The sequence below is a fragment of the Dendrobates tinctorius genome, unplaced genomic scaffold, assembly GCF_039654945.1.
Source record: "Dendrobates tinctorius isolate UK_male_01 unplaced genomic scaffold, ASM3965494v1 ptg000184l, whole genome shotgun sequence".
Lineage (NCBI taxonomy): Eukaryota > Metazoa > Chordata > Amphibia > Anura > Dendrobatidae > Dendrobates > Dendrobates tinctorius.
Window position 1 is genome coordinate 3,832,997 of NW_027361851.1, and position 18,399 is coordinate 3,851,395.

At 42.7% G+C, this 18,399-nt stretch overlaps 1 protein-coding gene across 1 annotated transcript in view; it reads right to left on the bottom strand.

The window, feature by feature from the left end:
* DRGX (dorsal root ganglia homeobox) overlaps positions 1-18,399 on the bottom strand; it is a 78,486-nt gene that overhangs the window by 23,856 nt on the left and 36,231 nt on the right. Inside the window, exon 6 of the mRNA XM_073552043.1 lies at positions 18,211-18,332. Coding sequence (XP_073408144.1) covers positions 18,211-18,332 — 122 coding nt within the window. The remainder of the gene's footprint in view (positions 1-18,210; positions 18,333-18,399) is intronic.

Genomic DNA, 18,399 nt, shown 5'->3' on the forward strand with positions numbered 1-18,399 from the left:
GTGCTGTGCTGTATACCATGTGATTCTGTGCTATATCCCTTGTGGTGCTGTGCTATATACTATGAGGCTGTGTTATATACCATGGGGGGTACATTATATTCTATGGGGGAGGCTGTGTTATATAATATGGGGGGTGACATTATATTCTATGCTGTAGGAAGTCAAACACCTGTCCTCTGCTCCTTTCATTCTCTATGTGGGGGTGGAGTTATGGGAGCGGTGGGGCTGTGGACAGTTCGAGGGATGAGGCCTGGGCTGGTCTCAAGGGGGCCCCAAAAATTTTGCCAGTATGAGGCCCCGAAATTCCTAGTGGCAGCCCGGGGTTGGGGGGGTCCCATTTGAAAGTTCCCACCGGGGCCCAAAACTTTGTAGTTATGCCAATGCTACAGGCAGTCATTACCTGCAAAGGATTTTGGATAAAGTATTGAAATATTAACATTTTATTTAAGGCAAAGGTAATTTGTCCAATTACTTCCAAGCCCATGAAATAAGTAGGCTTTGTAAGATAAAATGGTTCTAATGTTTCACTGGATATTTTTGTTCAACCCATTTAATTAAAGGGAACCTGTCACCCCCCCCCCAGGGCGTTTTTCAGTTAAAGAGCCACCTTCAGCAGCACTAAGGCTGCATTCTGTGAAGGTGGCTTTTCTTTTTCTGACCCCTAGTAACGCTGAAATATCGACTTTTATAAATAGCTCCTCATACCTGTAATGTGTCCCATAGGTGTGATGTATCCCCCTGTATTAGCCGCCTACCATCTGTCCATCATGGCGGGATCTGGGGCCTGCGGCACGTGACTGCCGGAGGTGGACCCTGGGCGGGGCCAACCACTGCACTCCCGGAAGGAGTCGCTGAGCACGGAAGGCAAGGTAATTAGGGGTGCCAATGAGCGCTAACCAGAAGGGAAGCAGTCATATAAAACCCTCCCCGAATGAAGGAGAGGCTCCAAGTATTAACCCCTGGAGAACAGGCCTGCAGATTCCAAACAGACCATGACAGTACCCCCCTCTTAGCGGGGGGCTACCGGACCCCCAGGCTTCTCAGGATGTCTGTCACGAAACACCCAGACCAGACGGTCAGTGTGTACTGAGTGGGTGGGAACCCACGACTGATCTGCTGGCCCATACCCCTTCCAAAGAATAAAATACTGTAAAGAGCGGCGTACCAGACAGGAGGCTACAATGTGTCCAACCTCTGTGACCCTCAACCAAACGAAGGAGAGGCTCCAAGTATTAACCCCTGGAGCACCAGCCTGAAGATTCCAAACAGACCATGACACTCAGATCCTGCATTGCCAGACATGTCCCCCTGCTTAAGCCAGTACATGTCTGGGCCATCTGAAGTTTGCTAGAGAGCATTTGGATTATCCAGAAGATTATTGGGAGAATGTCATATGGTCTGATGAAACCAAAGTAGAACTGTTTGGAGAAGACAGAATGCTGAGTTGCATCCAAAGAAAACAATACCCACTGTGAAGCATGGGGGTGGCAACATCATGCCTTGGGGCTGTTTCTCTGCAAAGGGACCAGGATGACTGATCCATGTACATGAAAGAATGAATGGGGCCATGTATCATGAGATTTTGAGTGCAAACCTCCTACCATCAGCAAGGGCATTTAAGATGAAACATGGATGGGTCTTTCAGCATGATGATGATCCCAAGCACACTGCCAGGGCAATGAAGGTGTGGCTTCTTAAGAAGCATATAAAGGTCCTGGAGTGGCCTTTCCAGTTTCCAGATCTCAAACTCGTAGAAAACCTTTGGAGGGATTTGAAAGTCTGTGTTGCCCAGCGACAGGAGCAAAACATCACTGCTCTAGAGGATATCTGCATTGAGGAATGGTCCAACATACCAACAACAGTGTGTGCCAACCTAGTGAAGACTTACAGAAAACGTTTGACCTCTGTCATTCTCAGCAAAGGATATATAACAAAATATTGAGATTAACTTTTGTTAGTGACCAAAAACATATTTTCCACCATAAGTGTTAAATCTTGCCAAATCAGACAAGGTGATTTTCTGGATTTGTTTTCTCATTTTGACTCTTATAGTTGTGGTCTACCTACGATGTCAATTACAGGCCTCTCTCATCTTTTTAAGTGAGAGAACTTGCACAATTGTGGCTGACTAAATATTTTCCCCCCACTGTATATCTATCTATCTATCCCATATCTATACTGTATATCTATGTATCTATCTATCCCATATTTATCTGTCTCATGTTTGTCTATATATGTATCACATATATATCTATGTATCTATCTAGTGATCCCATATCTACAGTTGAAATCAGAAGTTTACATACGCTAAATAAAATGACACAAATGCATGTTTTTCTCAATATTTGACATGAAATCAGAATAAACCTTTCCCATTTTAGGTCAATTAGGATTACTATAATTATTAGTATTTGACAAATGCCAGAATAACGAGAGAGAATGTTTTAAGGCATTTTTATTACTTATTGCAAAGTCAATAGTTTACATACACTAAGATTACAATGCCTTTAAATAATTCTGGACTACCCTTATGACAATGTCATGTGTTTGGAAGCTTCTGTTTTTGGAAATATTTGAGTTAATTAGAGACACACCTGTGGATGTATTTTAATGCACACCTGAAACACACAGCTTCGTTGTGTAGCATCATGGGAAAATCTCAAGAAATCAGCCAAGATATCAGGAAGAGAATTGTGGACTTGAACAAGTCTGGCTCATCCTTGGAGGCAATTTCAAGATACCTGAAGTTGACTCATTAATCTGTCCAAACAATTATTCGCAAGTACAAACAAGATGGGAATGTACACAGTCTTCACACCACTCAGGAAGAAGACAGGTTCTATGTTCCAGAGATGATCTTGCTTTGGTCCAACATGTGCATATCAACCCAAGGACAAAAGCAACAGACCTTGTGAAGATGATGGTGGAAGCTGGTAAGACCTCAATTTTTGGAGACATGCCCTGTGGTCTGATGAAACTAAAACTTGAACTTTTTTGGGTTTAATGACCATCACTACGTTTGGCGGGAAAAGGCTTGAAGCTTGGAAGCCTAAGAACAACATTCCAAATGTGAAACATGGGGATGGCAGCATCATGTTGTGGGGTTGTTTTGTTGCAGGATTGACTGGTGCACTTCACAAAATAGATGGCATCATGAGAAAAGAAGATCATGTGGAATTACTGAAGCAACATCTCAAGATATTAGTCAGGAAGTTAAAGCTTGGGTGGAAATGGGTGTTCCAAATGGACAATGACCCAAAGCGTACTGCCAAAATGGTAACAAAGTGGCTTAAGGATAACAAAGTCAATACTTTGGAGTGGCCATCACAAAGCCCTGATCTCAATCCTATTGAAAAATTATGGGCAAGCTTGAAAAGGCAGGTGCGAGCAAGGCGACGTACAAATCTGGATCAGTTACACCAGTTTTGTCAAGAGGAATGGTCCCAAATACCAACCAACTATTGTGAGAAGCTTGTGGAAGGATATCCCAAATGTTTGACCCAAGTCATTCAGTTTAAGGGCAATGGTACCAAATACTAATGAAATGTATGTAAACTTTTGAATTTGCAGTAATAAAAATGCCTTAAAGCATTCTCTCTTATTAATAATATAACATTAAATATTAATATTAATAATTATGGTAATCCTAATTGACCTAAAACGGGAAAGGTTTATTCTGTTTTCATGTCAGATGTTGAGAAAAACATGCATATGTGTCTTTTTATATAGTGTAAACTTCTGATTTCAACTATATGTATCTATCTATCACATATCTATCTATCTAGCTATCTCTCCTGCTACGCATTTGAAATTCTGCATACTTCCGCAAGTCGTCTGGCAGTGAAAGGGTTTGCTCTCCATTAGCTGCAGCTATAGTGCTGAATCAGAGTATTGCACAGTGAGATCATCTGAACAGATTAATACTTAATGTAATAACACAGCCTCCCTGTGGTGGGGAGAAGGGGAATCAATTCTGTAAGTCTGACAGGAAAACTACCCCTCCCACACAAACACAAGCACCAAATCTCACCTCCCTACCTCTGATCAAAGCTCTGAACACCAGCAAACAAATTGATCTCTGAAGACAAGCATTAACTGTACAAGGCTACAGTGTCACAACAATTGGAAACCTTGAAATTCTCAAAATCTGTATCCAATCTCTTGAGACTAGGAATAGACGATACTATAACTTTCTGTAGCCATATTGTTGGTTAGGGATGAAATATTCTCTATGACAGATCATCAGGTCTAATATTTCAACTGATTTTCCAAATAGCAGATTAGGCGTTATTCACACAACAGAATTATTTTTGTATCAGTATTTGTAGGCGAAAATCAGGAAAAAAAATCAGAGAGAAAAACTAAGGGCTTGCTCCCACTTGCAATTAAAAATCAGATTGCATTCGTACTAATTTAATCCTATGCTCATGCTCTCGGTGGCGTTTTTTTGCCCTGCTCTGATCAGATTGCAATCGGACTGGGAAAAAAAGGTAGCATGTTGTCATTGCATGCTGAATTCAGATTGCACACACCCATACAAGTTTATGGGTGCTTGTAAAACATCGGACTGCTCTCGTATGTCAGCCAAGTGCAATCCGATATATGCTGAGACAGGCCATGCAGGAGATGGAGAAATTACATTCTAAGTCTCCTCCGCACCTGTGCTGTGATTGTCTCATGCGAGAGGATCGGAGCACAGAGCACTGTCAGTCGGATCACGCTCGCCGAGGGTCAATAGCATATCGCATCGGATGTGATACACTAGTGTAACCCCAGCCTTAGGCAACTGAATCGACCCGAGAAAATCGCAGATCTTGGCTGCCCCATAGACTCAGCGTAACACTGGGCCGAGTGCTACAGTTGTGGCCAAAAGTATTGACACCCCTGCAATTTTGTCAGATAATACTCAGTTAATTCCTGAAAATGATTGCAAAAACAAATTCTTTGGTATTATTATCTTCATTTAATTTGTCTTAAATGAAAAAACACAAAAAGAATTGTCCTAAAGCCAAATTGGATATAATTCCACACCAAACATAAAAAAGAGGGTGGACAAAAGTATTGGCACTGTTCGAAAAATCATGTGATGCTTCTCTAATTTGTGTAATTAACAGGTGACATAGGTAAGTTACAGGTGCTAACAGGTGTTGGCAATAACTAAATCCCACTTGCAGCCAGTTGACATGGATTAAAGTTGACTCAACCTCTGTCCTGTGTCCTTGTGTGTACCACATTGAGCATAAAGAAAAGAAAGAAGACCAAAGAACTGTCTGAGGACTTGAGAAACCAAATTGTAAGGAAGCATGAGCAATCTCAAGGCTACAAGTCCATCTCCAAAGACCTGAATGTTCCTGTGTCTACCGTGTGCAGTGTCATCAAGAAGTTTAAAGCCCATGGCACTGTGGCTAACCTCCCTAGATGTGGACGGAAAAGAAAAATTGACAAGAGATTTCAACACAAGATTATGCGGATGTTGGATAAAGAACCTCGACTAACATCCAAACAAGTTCAAGCTGCCCTGCAGTCCGAGGGTACAACAGTGTCAACCCGTACTATCCGTCGGCGTCTGAAGGAAAAGGGACTGTATGGTTGGAGACCCAGGAAGACCCCACTTCTTACCCCAAGACATAAAAAAGCCAGGCTGGAGTTTGCCAAAACTTACCTGAAAAAGCCTAAAACGTTTTGGAAGAATGTTCTCTGGTCAGATGAGACAAAAGTAGAGCTTTTTGGGCAAAGGCAACAACATAGAGTTTACAGGAGAAAAAAAGAGGCATTCAAAGAAAAGAACACGGTCCCTACAGTCAAACATGGAGGTGCTTCCCTGATGTTTTGGGGTTGCTTTGCAGCCTCTGGCACTGGACTGCTTGACCGTGTGCATGGCATTATGAAGTCAGAAGACTACCAACAAATTTTGCAACATAATGTAGGGCCCAGTGGGAGAAATCTGGGTCTCCCTCAGAGGTCATGGGTCTTCCAGCAGGACAATGACCCATAACACACTTCAAAAAGCACTAGAAAATGGTTTGAGAGAAAGCACTGGAGACTTCTAAGGTGGCCAGCAATGAGTCCAGACCTGAATCCCATAGAACACCTGTGGAGAGATCTAAAAATGGCAGTTTGGAGAAGGCACCCTTCAAATATCAGGGACCTGGAGCAGTTTGCCAAAGAAGAATGGTCTAAAATTCCAGCAGAGCATTGTAAGAAACTCATTGATGGTTACCGGACGCGGTTGGTCGCAGTTATTTTGGCTAAAGGTTGTGCAACCAAGTATTAGGCTGAGGGTGCCAATACTTTTGTCTGGCCCATTTTTGGAGTTTTGTGTGAAATCATGAATGTTTTGCTTTTTGCTTCATTCTCTTTTGTGTTTTTTTCATTTAAGACAAATTAAATGAAGATAATAATACCAAAGAATTTGTGTTTGCAATCATTTTCAGGAAGAAACTGAGTATTATCTGACAGAATTGCAGGGGTGTCAATACTTTTGGCCACAACTGTATGTGATGTTTAATCGCATAGCACTTGGTCGTGTTGTACGATAGCATGACTCCGGCATAAGTGAAAGATTCACATTATTCAGAGTTTTGGGATTCATTCCTTATTTTGGTGTACAAATGCTGATAAAAAAAACCACTGCCAATATATATTGACTTGTGACTAAGGCCTTGATGTGTTTCAATGTGAATTAATATTTTAAATTTTAGCCAGCCTGCAGTAGTATCTTCTATATTTCAAATGAAACGTGCCCATTCAAGACAATGGGTGCATAAAAAAAATCTCATATGGTGGTATTGCATCCGATTTTTATGGATACATTACATTTATATTACATGTGAAACTGTATCTGGTTTAGTGACTAGAAATAACTGATGATGTATAAAAATAGACGCATACAGACTACAGACGCTATACAGATGAAAGTAGACTTTTTTTTTTTTAATTAGAATTTTAAACAATTTTTTTTAGATGCCTGCATGAGCTAAGCCATATTATGCTTAATCCTTATTTGTGAATCACATCTAGAAAAAAATGACAGAATTTTAAGTTGTCACCACAAAATTTGTCGATTTTCAGACCAGATATATAAACATGATGCAATTTATGTATTACTTGTGTAAACCTAAAAAAACGAAAATAAAGTACAAGTTCTTAATATATATCTTGTTTTTCATTACAAGTTCAGTATATTTGGTTAGTATTTTACCTCAGTATTTGTAAGGGAAAACCAGGGGTGGAACAATCTGAAGAAAAGAATAATAGAAACACAGCACCATTTCTGTATTTATCACCCACTACTGGTTTTCCCTTAATACTGAGGTAAAACTCACCAAATACTGAACGTGGTTTAAGGGCTCATACACATACGCGAGAAAAAAAAAACAGTCCGATTGCCAGACCGAAATAACGGACGAGTGACGTGCAATTTTTAAACGGAACATTTGTATGACATGCATATGCAATCCTTATGCTATGCGATTTTAAACGCAAGGTTTTACATACAGCAGTTCTCTGTCCTTTACACATCGTTTTAAAATGAAATATTCTTCAAAACACACACACACACACACATATATATATATTAGAACACCATGCAAAAAAACAAGGCCCAATTAACAATACTTCCTATAAATACCTCAAATCAACAAAGAAAAGGGAAGTATACACCATTTAATAGAAAAGTCCGAGCCCATGATGAGGGGGTAACCAGAAGTGAGGGTGACGATTGTCCCATTTCCCCTGGTGAGGCTCTGAGTTGTAGTCGTGCCGCAGCGATTGAGTTTTGGTGGTGCCAAGTGCCCAGACAGGTGGCTGTCAGCTGCCCCCTGAAATCTGAGCCCATAGACTGCAGGTATGCTCACCGGGTTTCTATGTCTCCCCAGCCAGTCTGTACCACCACTTCGGGCACTGCTGACAGCGATGATCAGATGTCCAGGTACTCGTGAACGGATGCCAAACAGATGCTCTCCTGGATTCGGGGAGCGTAGTGATTTCAGTCTGTGAGTCCCTTGTTGCCAGGGACAACCCCAAAGTTCAGAAAGTGGAGGTGATGGTTATCCATGGGGAAATCCGGGAGTACTCGACTGTGGAGGTTAATTTTTTTCACACCATGTGGGGACTTTAAACATGTGGTGTGTCACGTCGCCGGTGGTGGCCGCCGCCGTTCCTGCAGCGGCGGGGCCCCCCGCCGCCTGTACTCACTGGCCCTCGCGTCGCCGCGATGTGCCCGCCTTCTCCACACTCCCGTCCTCCCGGCACGTGGTTGTCACGCGCAGGTGCCCTAGGCCGCAGGCACGCGCCCTGCAGATCCCTTAATCCTGCAACGCCCGCCCAGAGGCCTGGCCACCCAATCAGCCAGCAGCGTGGGGTATATCAGGCATCTCCAAGATGGTGGAGACGCCTGATTATCGTGTGCTACTCCTTGCAGTATTCAGGCCGAGTTGTGGGGTTCCTCCCTACAACTTCTCTCCTGTACTCCGTCTTGCACTCTTGTTCTCCGTCCTGTGCTCTGTACCCCGTCCTGTACTCTGCCCTCAGTCCGGTACTCCGTCTTGCACTCTTGTACTCCGTCCTGTGCGCCGTACCCTGACCTGTACTCTGCACTCAGTCCTGTACTCCGTTTTACACTCGGCACTCCACCCTGTACCCCGTCCTGTACTTCATACTCTGTCCTGTACTCCGTTCTGTACTCCGTACTCCGTCCTGCACTCGGTCCTCCGTCCTGTACTCCGTACTCTGCCCTGTGTTCCTGATCCGTCCTGTATCTTCAGTCCTTCCTGTGCTCTGGTTCCTCCAGTACTCCTCTGGTCAATTGAGCCACCCCTCATGGTTCTAGCTGTCGTGGTATCTGTCTTCCGAGGGCCTGCCCCTAATGGTCCCTGTATAGGGGTCGGTTCCACCTGGCGCGCTCGCCCCCGGAAGCTCCAGTACCACGATCCAGAGGGTCCACTCTCGGACGTTGCCTTCCTTGGTCGTCACAGCTGGGAGTGGTGAAAATCATTCCATATGGGACTGAGTTGGGGAGCGACTCACCCCTGTTCTGGTCCCTGTGGAAAACCAGGGTCAACCCTCCCAAGATAAATGTTGTTCCAGGCACAGAACCCAAAGATCCCGAGTCACTGATACCTGCCATAGGGGTCACCAACCTAGGGACAGAGTATAATCCCAATAGATTTCCCTTAGAGGTAATGGCAGGAAGTTAAGGATGTTGTTACGGGTGCAGAACCCAAAAATCCCGAGTCAGGGATAGCTGCCATATGGGTCACCAACCTAGAGACAGAGTGTAACCCCGATAGGTTCCCCCTAGAGGTCTGTGGCTGGATGTGTGGAGACCTCCCTATGTGTGTTGCTGAAGGCACTGACCTGAGCGGGCGGACCCGCAGTACTATTTGGACTGTTTATTTTCTGTTTGTTTTCACGTTGTGCCGGAAAAGGCTGTTCATTTGTTTTTCCTATCCAGAGCAGTTTATGCCATTTTAAAAAACTTGTTCGGACATTCCAGTAATACCGCTTCTTGTACCTGTCTCAACTGCAGCCAAGTGAGTACAGATCCCTACACTGCAAAAAGAGATTTGCAGAAATAAATTTTCTCAACTTTCTGATAAATCTCTTATAAGCACAAAAAGGCAAGACATGGGAACATGACAGCTGTGTTGGCTTCAGACAGAATTCTGACCCCATTTACTTCAATTGTTATCAAAAATCTTGCTACCGAATGCCTTCTTATTACTTTCAAAAAATGGGCAGAAAACGCATGGATGCAAAAAAAAAATAGGGACGAGGTTTATACATTAAGGTGACTCAGCTGGAAAACCATAGGGTATTGAAGGTCACAATCAGCTGGAAAAAGTTGGCTGGACAAAGGACTGAAGAATTCTTTTGTGTAAATTCTACATTGTTGCAAGGTAAGTGCAAGATTAAAATTCTTAGTAAATCTGGACTGACAAGAAGCAATTATGACATGATAATGATGATGTTATGCAGGACATCATCAAAGGCCAATATATATTCAGTTTAGCCTGCTGCTCCCCAATTAATAAGTGGCTGCTATTAATTAATTGTTGAGCTTATATTACTGGTCATTAAAGGATGTGAAGGGACTGCATGCCCCTGATGCTTTTAACTATAAGTAATTGAAATAGCAGGAATTCTCCTCCGCCAGACCACACAATCACAAGAACATTCTGTGCTCAACATGAGGAAACGCCAAGGCAATAACTTGGGCGGGAAACCACAGAGAGCTGTGCTGGAAGAGGCTTGCCCAGCAATACTAGAAAGACAAAGTGTGACTAGTGATGAGCAAGCGCTAGAATGCCCGGTTACTCATTACTAGAGTCAAGCAAATCGTAATTCCTGGGTGATCCACCGAGTATAATGGAGGTCAATGGGAAACGAGCATTTTTCCAGCAGGTCTGGAGGGGGTCTAAAAATTGCTGAAAATGATGGAAGCATTACTGAAATGGCATGGGAACCGCAAGAATCGGAAACCCAGGTCGCTGCTGGGAATAATGTTGCTAGAGTATAAGTCCACTTTTACAGACTAACAATAAAACATACAAAACTGCAGTTAAAATGGATTTAACTGGAAAAAATGTTAAGAAACATTCTTTCCACGATAACGACTTGTATATGAGGCAAAATAAATAAGAAAAAAGAAAATGCTCATCCACACCTTGGGTTATGTTCACAAGCAGTGTGTTTTTTTTCACACGTTTGTATTGCTTTCAATGGTTAAAAAAAGTCAATAGGAAATATAATTTTAGAACTTTAATACCTTAACTGGCCATGTGGTGCATGAGATATAATCAGACTCATCCTGTTTAACGTATGAAGGAGGGACTCTAAAAATCACAATTTTTTTATTCCCGTGGTCATCACTACTTGTAGAGTGCCATCAGATGGCCTTCACTATTGTCAGAGTGCCATCAGATGGCCTTCACTATTATCAGAGTGCCATCAGGTGGCACTCACTATAATTTTAGAGGGCCAGCAGCCAGCCATCACTAATCATTTTTGGAGGGTCAGCAGATGGCTATGCTTTGCATAGCTGTATATTGATTGATACTGCAATATAATTTATCCATCTGAGGTGGGCACATTTTCTTTTCGTATTAATATTGTAAAGTTTGAAACTTGGAGGACTATCAGGCAGCCCTCACAATCTATAGAGGGCAAGCAGGCGGACCCCACTATTTTTAGAGGGCCAGCAGATAGAGCTTTTGGTAAAGCACATCATTCTATTGTTTACTGTAAATGAAATGAGGCCTAAAAGTAAGAGAACACAGTTATTACAGCCAACTATGATGGAGAGCCAAACATATTTTGGGGTTGTTTTGCTGCTTCTGGCCATGGGTGCTTCTGGCCATGGGTGCAAGGCATCATGAAATGTAAAGATTCTCAAAGGATTTTTGGTTGCAACGCAGTGCCTGGGGTCAGAAAGGTGGATTTGCATCCTATGTCATGAGTCTTCCTGCAGGACAATGACCCCTAACATACTTCAAGAACCACCCAGAAATTGATGGAAACACTGCATAGTTCAGAAGTGTTAATTCCAGCTCCAGTAGCATAAAGTCTCACACCACTACCTCTTACATATAAATGCTACAGAGAAACTGTAAATGGACACATTAAATCAGTTAATTTTGCCTGCTTTGATGAATTCCTGAGTAGAGATCACCATGAAAAAAAAATTAATCGGTCAATTAATGTATGGACAAAAACAGCAAGAATGCTTAGAATTTAAAATGCAATAATCCCTGACAAGATGCCTGTCATATGTTATACCAACTGTAACACCTCACTGTAGACAAATTGCAGATAAGAGCAGTATTATCGTAGAATATAGAAGGAATTTCACCCGGCCCTGAAAATATTCTTTTTGTACATGGCAGCAACAAATTATGGGGGAACGCAAGCAACACTGCCAGCTTTAATGAATTTCTGAGTACAGATCATGGTAAAAAACTTGAATGGGTCAATGAGTTCATGGAAAAGCACAGCAGCAAAAAGTAGAATTTATAAGGCATTAATCCCTGACTAGATGCCGGTCCAGAGGTGGATCAAGGCTTTCTGGCACCCGGGGCAAGAAGTTGGTTCGGCGCCCCACCCCGATGAAAATGAAAAACTGAAAGAAGCAGGAAGAGAAGCTCGTCACAAGACCATAAGTATGAAAATCGCATATGAGTGAAGTGTCCATGTGATGACTACTGGAACCTGCAGAGCTGAATCCTGACATTGCAGCTTCTGAATTCTCACAACAAATGCACTGCACACTTAGGATTCTCCCGTACTGGTGGCAAGATGGCAAGAGTACACGGTCATGTCAGCACAAGCATGTGATTTATATACTTCTGGCCACATTCCAACTAGACGTGCCCGGCTTTGCTCCGTTCATTTTCATTGAGTGAGGCCACACATGTCTAGTCAGCATGTGACCGCATGTATGTAAATTACCAACATGAGAGAATCCTAACAGCGTTCAGTGAGCACTGTGAGAATTCAGAAGTCTGCAGTCACATAGAATGACTGCAGACTCAGCACAAACCTGGACAACCCCTGTAATGCTCCTGACATAAATAAAAATATAAGAATTAGTCAGTATCACAAATAATATTTACATCCAGGTACCTTATAGATGACGTCGTCTCTGGAGTCGTTCTCCTTCTTTTCCAGACCCCTTGATGAGCTCTCTCATCCACAGCCGTCTCTGCAGACTTCCATATTCTCCGGTCTTCTGCAGCAAATCTCCACACGATTCCCTTAAAGATAGAAGTGTAATTATAATGCTCCTAAATAAAAATATCTGCAATACAGTGTATACTGTCTCCTCACACTATTCCCCTCCCTCCTCATACCTGTCTCCTTTACTGTAACATCCCACCTGTTCACCATACTGTCTCCTCATATTATTAACCCCTCACTCTCTATACTGCCTGCTCACACATACCCCCTGACTCCCCATACTGTGTCTGCACACATCCCATCACCCTCACTCCCCATATTGTGTCCACATAGATTTTTTTCCATCGCTACTCATACTGTATCCACATACATTTACCCGTTTGGCTCCCCATACTGTCTGCACACATCCCCCATTCACCATACTGTGCCTGCACCCATCCCCCATACTGTTTCCTCATACATGCCCTCATACATACTCTTCATTTGTGTCCTCAAATCTCCCCACACACATAAGTATCCCCCATCCCCACTCCAAATCCTCCCACACATTAAATATCCCTACTCCAAATCCCCCCACTCATTATGTTCCCCCATCCCCACTCAAAATCTCCACACACATTATGTTCCCTTATCCCCACTTATCCCTAAAATGTCCTCAGGTTTCCCCCATAATATCCTCAGGTTTCCCCCATAATGTCCTCAGGTTTCCCCCATATTGTCCTCAGGTTTCCCCCCATAATATCCTCAGGTTTTCCCCATAATGTCCTCAGGTTCCACCATAAAATCCTCAGGTTTCCCCCATAATGTCCTCAGGTTCCCCCATAATATCCTCAGGTTTCCCCCCCATAATGTCCTCAGGTTCCCCCATAATGTCCTCAGGTTTCCCCCCATAATGTCCTCAAGTTTCCCCCATAATGTCCTCAGGTTTCCCCCATAATATCCTCAGGTTTCCCCCATAATATACTCAGGTTTCCCCCATAATATACTCAGGTTTCCCCTATAATGTCCACAGGTTTCCCCCATAATGTCCTCAGGCTTCCCCCTCCACCCCCCATATGTTCCTCAATCTTTCTCCACCAAATCACATTAATATGTCTGCACCCTGGGCCTGGCCTTGCTCCGAGTCCTCCTCACACACTGTCCTCAGTAAATTAACTCCCCCTGCTCCCTCCCTATCCATTGCATGGGACTCTGCAGGCAGCCATCCCCCTATCTTCCCTTGCACAGTCGTCGGTGGTGTCTTCAGCTCCAATACCCGTCTGGAGCACTTACCGCATCAACCGCAACGCTGCCTCAGCTTGCCTCTGAATAGCTGGCTTGTGACGTTGCAGCGTGATCATGTGACCTGATCACGCTACTGGCCCCTGGCAGTGGCGGCGCACGGGCACAGCGGCGCTTACACCTTCACAACAAGTGAGTCAGAGACAGAGTCTATCAGACAGTGTGCATGTGTACTAGCGTCTCAAGATGCTAGTACACAGACGTGCAGCACTTTCTCTGCGCCAGCTGTCAGTTTGACAGCCGGCTCAGAGAACGGGAGAGTATGAGTGTGGGGGCGGCAGAATGCCGCCGACGGGGAGTCTCCTCCTTGGACCGCTGCATCAGGCAGCCCGATGGCACCCCCTGTCGGCTGCGCCAGGGGCAAATGCCCCGGTTGCCCCCCCTGGATACGCCCCTGTGCCGGTCATACACTATTCTCCACCTCACCATTAAAAGAAGTGCAGATAAGAGAGGTATTATTGGAACAGAATATGGCTTTGAATTAGCCATTAAAAAAGATTATTTTAATGTAGCAGCATCCTGCTGAGGAATATAGTACAAAGTGGGCCATTTATATGGATACACCTAAATAAAATGGTAATGGTGGCAATTTTGAAGTTGGCCATTTTGGATCCAGCTTTATTTTTTCCAATGGGAGGATCCCCTTAGACTAGCATTTCTTCTCCGGTGTTGCTATTAGTGTATCAAGAGTAGGAGAAGAGAGTTGCATTGACAATCCAACACAATGGGCAGCACTTTGAACACATTTTATAAGTTGTCATAAACTTGTAAATAACTCATGAAGAATAAAGTTATGTTAAAACCAAGCACACCATTGTTTTTCTTGTGAAATTGTCAATAAGTTTGATGTGTCACATGACCCTCTTCCCATTGAAAAAAATAAAGTTAGATCCAAAATGACCAACTTCAAAATGGCCGCCATGATCACCACCCATGTTGAAAAGCTTTCCCCCCCTTTTCCTCCTTAGTACATATACATTAGTATATGTACTAATGTGCCACAAACAAGAAGTTGATATCACCAACTATTCCCATTTTATTTAGGTGTATCCATATAAATGGCCCATCCTGTAGAGCATTTCACATCTATTCAGCTTGATATGGTGGAGACCAGCATCATAAACACCCTTAAAAATTTTATAGAAAGGATAGCAAGGTCAACCTGTTGATATAGTGCTGTAGGAAGAGAAGGAGGACAACACAAAATAGATGAAATCCTGAAGTGTATACCCAAGTTTGGGTGGGTGGGGGTACATGGGAATAGACCAGGAAAAAAAAAGCTGAATTTCAGTTTGTTTCGCTGCTGTCATCCGGTGGTCTAGTCCAATCCAGCGCTTGTCCATTTTTATAACAGTCAGCATGTCAGCATGTTCAGTTGACAAGAGGATGTGCCTATTTGTTACCCCCCCAAGTCACCAAAAACATTTGACAAAACACTAGTGGTAGTGCAGGCCAGGACCTCTAAGGTGAAGAGAAACAGTTCAGCTTGGAGACCCAATAGTTGTAAAGCACAGAGGAAACATGGAGAAAGCTGGTACAGTCAGCAAGGTACTCCTTCAGCATCTTCAAAACTTTTCCCTATTTGTCGGAGTACCACACGCATCAGGGCCTAAGTGATGGGAGGGTCTGAGAAAACTATCCCAGACCTTTGATAGTGTTCCCCTGCCTTTGCGGCATCTGGTGTATGACTCTACTCCTTAGTTGTGCAAAGAACTATGACCCCTGCCGCCACAGTTGTCAGATGGGAATTTTTTTAATAATTCTTTAACTAGGGCCTTCTGGCTCTGCAACATTTTATTAAACCTCTCTGCCACGGGAAGGAGAGATGTAACATTCTCCTTGTAGCATGGTCTAGAAGGGTGACCAACCAGTAATCAGTGTTTGCCAAAATGGGTATAACGCGAGGGTCACGAAAGGCAGCAGAACATAAACTCAGCCATATGTGCCAGATTGCCAATAGAAAAGACTTCCCTGTCCCCAGCAAGAGGATTACTGTTCATGTTGTCCTTCTTGTCATCTTCATCCTCCATCTCCTCTTCATCTTCAGTTCATACATGCTGAACAAACAGGATGTAGGTGGTGTGGGTACTACAGTCTGTAACGCAGGTAACCAGCTCCTATTCCTCCTTATTTTCATTATCACCCAATCCACGTTGAGAAGATGAGATGTGTAGCATCACATACTATAATTTCTTGCTTCATCTCAACTTGCTCCGCCTGCAAATCCTCCTCTTTAATTGTGAGCAGCTAGGTTTCAGTAGAAAGAGAAGCAGGATGGTAACACTGATTATGGCATCATTGCCGCTCACCATCTTGGTCAAGTCCTCAAAGTTTTGGAACACCGAAAAGATGTCAGACATACATACCCACTCATCAGCAAATGCTGACCAGAATGCCGCCAGGCTTGGTGTAGCTGGTATTCAACTACTGCCCTCTGCTGTACTCACCATCAGCATCACGCCCACTTCCCCATCCCTTACCATGCCTTGTCCATTTTAAATTATGTATGATATATCCCTATTGCGAAAACTTTGCATTCTTATTATTGTAAGAAAATTCACCCACCTCAGATGGACTTCTTATGCTGCAGTATCAATATAGCGATGCTATTTCTAATCAAACAAGTTTTTTTTATTTTGTTTTCATGTACAACTGGAGCACAATAAATGCTGCCTAAAATTTCACTGCTGGAAAAAATTTGAAGTATTACAATCTCAGGAAAATTGGCCCACTTTAGATAGACTTATTACGCCTCAGTATCAATATAGCAATGCTATTTCTAACCAACCAAGTTTTACATCTGGAACACGATAAATGCCATATAAAATTTCACTGCTGGAAAAAATTTCCAGTATTACAATTGCAGGAAAATTAGCCGACTTTAGATAGACTTATTATGCTGCAGTATCAATACAGCTATGCTTTTTCTAACCAACCAAGTTTTTTTTGTTTTGAGGCACATCTGGAGCATGATAAATGCCGTCTAAAATTTCATTGCTGGAAAAAAATTTCCAGTATTACAATCACAGGGAAATTGGCCCACCTCAGATAAAGTTCTGCAGCATAAAGGACATGCAATTTCCCCTATCTTGTCCTACAAAATCCCTTCAGCACGATTTCTCCCCAAGTGCTGTTAACTGCAGTTAAGTGCAGTTAACTGCATAAGTATAACTATTGTTTACAGTAAGCCCTAAGAAGGGCTGTTGTGGAATTGAAAGAAATGTAAATGTGGTTGAATCCTTGGCTATTACACAGCTACAATTCTGTCGCTCTCTCACCAATACCTCTCCCTGCTTGAGATAGGATAGGATGCATTTGCATGCCCACAATTATGGTTTTATTTGATATCTTGAATAATTGACTTTTGGATGTGCATAATAGCAGTATTACCATTGCCAGAGCATTGTAGTGATATTGATATCCATTAACAGTTATTTTAACATTTTACGTAGTTTTATTGAAATACATTGCTTTCTGCTGATGTAGTGTTTGGGGCTTGGCGAACTGTTGTTCATTCCCCTCCTCCACTTTCTCTTTTTTATACATTTATTTAGTACAGAGATAATTTTGTGATAAGGATAAAGATACTTTTGTTAACCAACTGGTGGTTGCTCATTCCTTTTTGGTTCCACATTTTGAGGCAAGTTCGGCTTTCTTATCAAATAATGCAAAACTGGCAATATTCTCCCTTTCCTACTCATTTTGTACCAGCACCAGATTGTGGATGAATATATAATAGTAAATACAGATTTCTTGCAGGTATTACACAATGATTCCATGTTGTAAGAATTACATCTGTGTGATTAATATTAGAGAAATGCATCTACAGTACTGGCCAGTTTCCGTTCATAATAATATTTTTCGTAGTTAGGTTTCAAAAAGCAAACAAGGAAAACTATAGAGGAACCCGAATTCATGAATGCCTTTTAGCAGTCTGTTTTATGGTGGCCAGTGCCGGCTCTGGTCCTGGCATAATACTGGCTGCTGTAAATGACAAACTATATTCTAGTAACGTATAGCACCACACTAAACAAGAAAACTATTTGTAGTTTAGTCATTTTGCTGCTGTCGGAATAAATGTGAATTCACTTGTAGAAGATTTGTAGCAGAATTTTCCTACATATAAATGGGGTTGTTTTGATAACAAATGGGTTTTCTCATGAATAGGCAAGTCCCAGAAAACTCTGCGACTCCACAATATTCGCTCCTTCTGTACACATCTGCCACCCATTTACTTTTAAAACGACTGCTCACCTTTCAGAGATGCAACGTGTGACAACGCTTGGGCATAGCTGGAACTGTTTAATAGAGCTCCCGGCAAACAAGATGGAAAGAACGATGTCGCTGGAAGGACGGTTCTGTCATGAGCGAGACACCTGTTAACAAGAAAAATGCTGAATATAATGTATGCAGACATTATTTTATTACAATATAGATGTAATA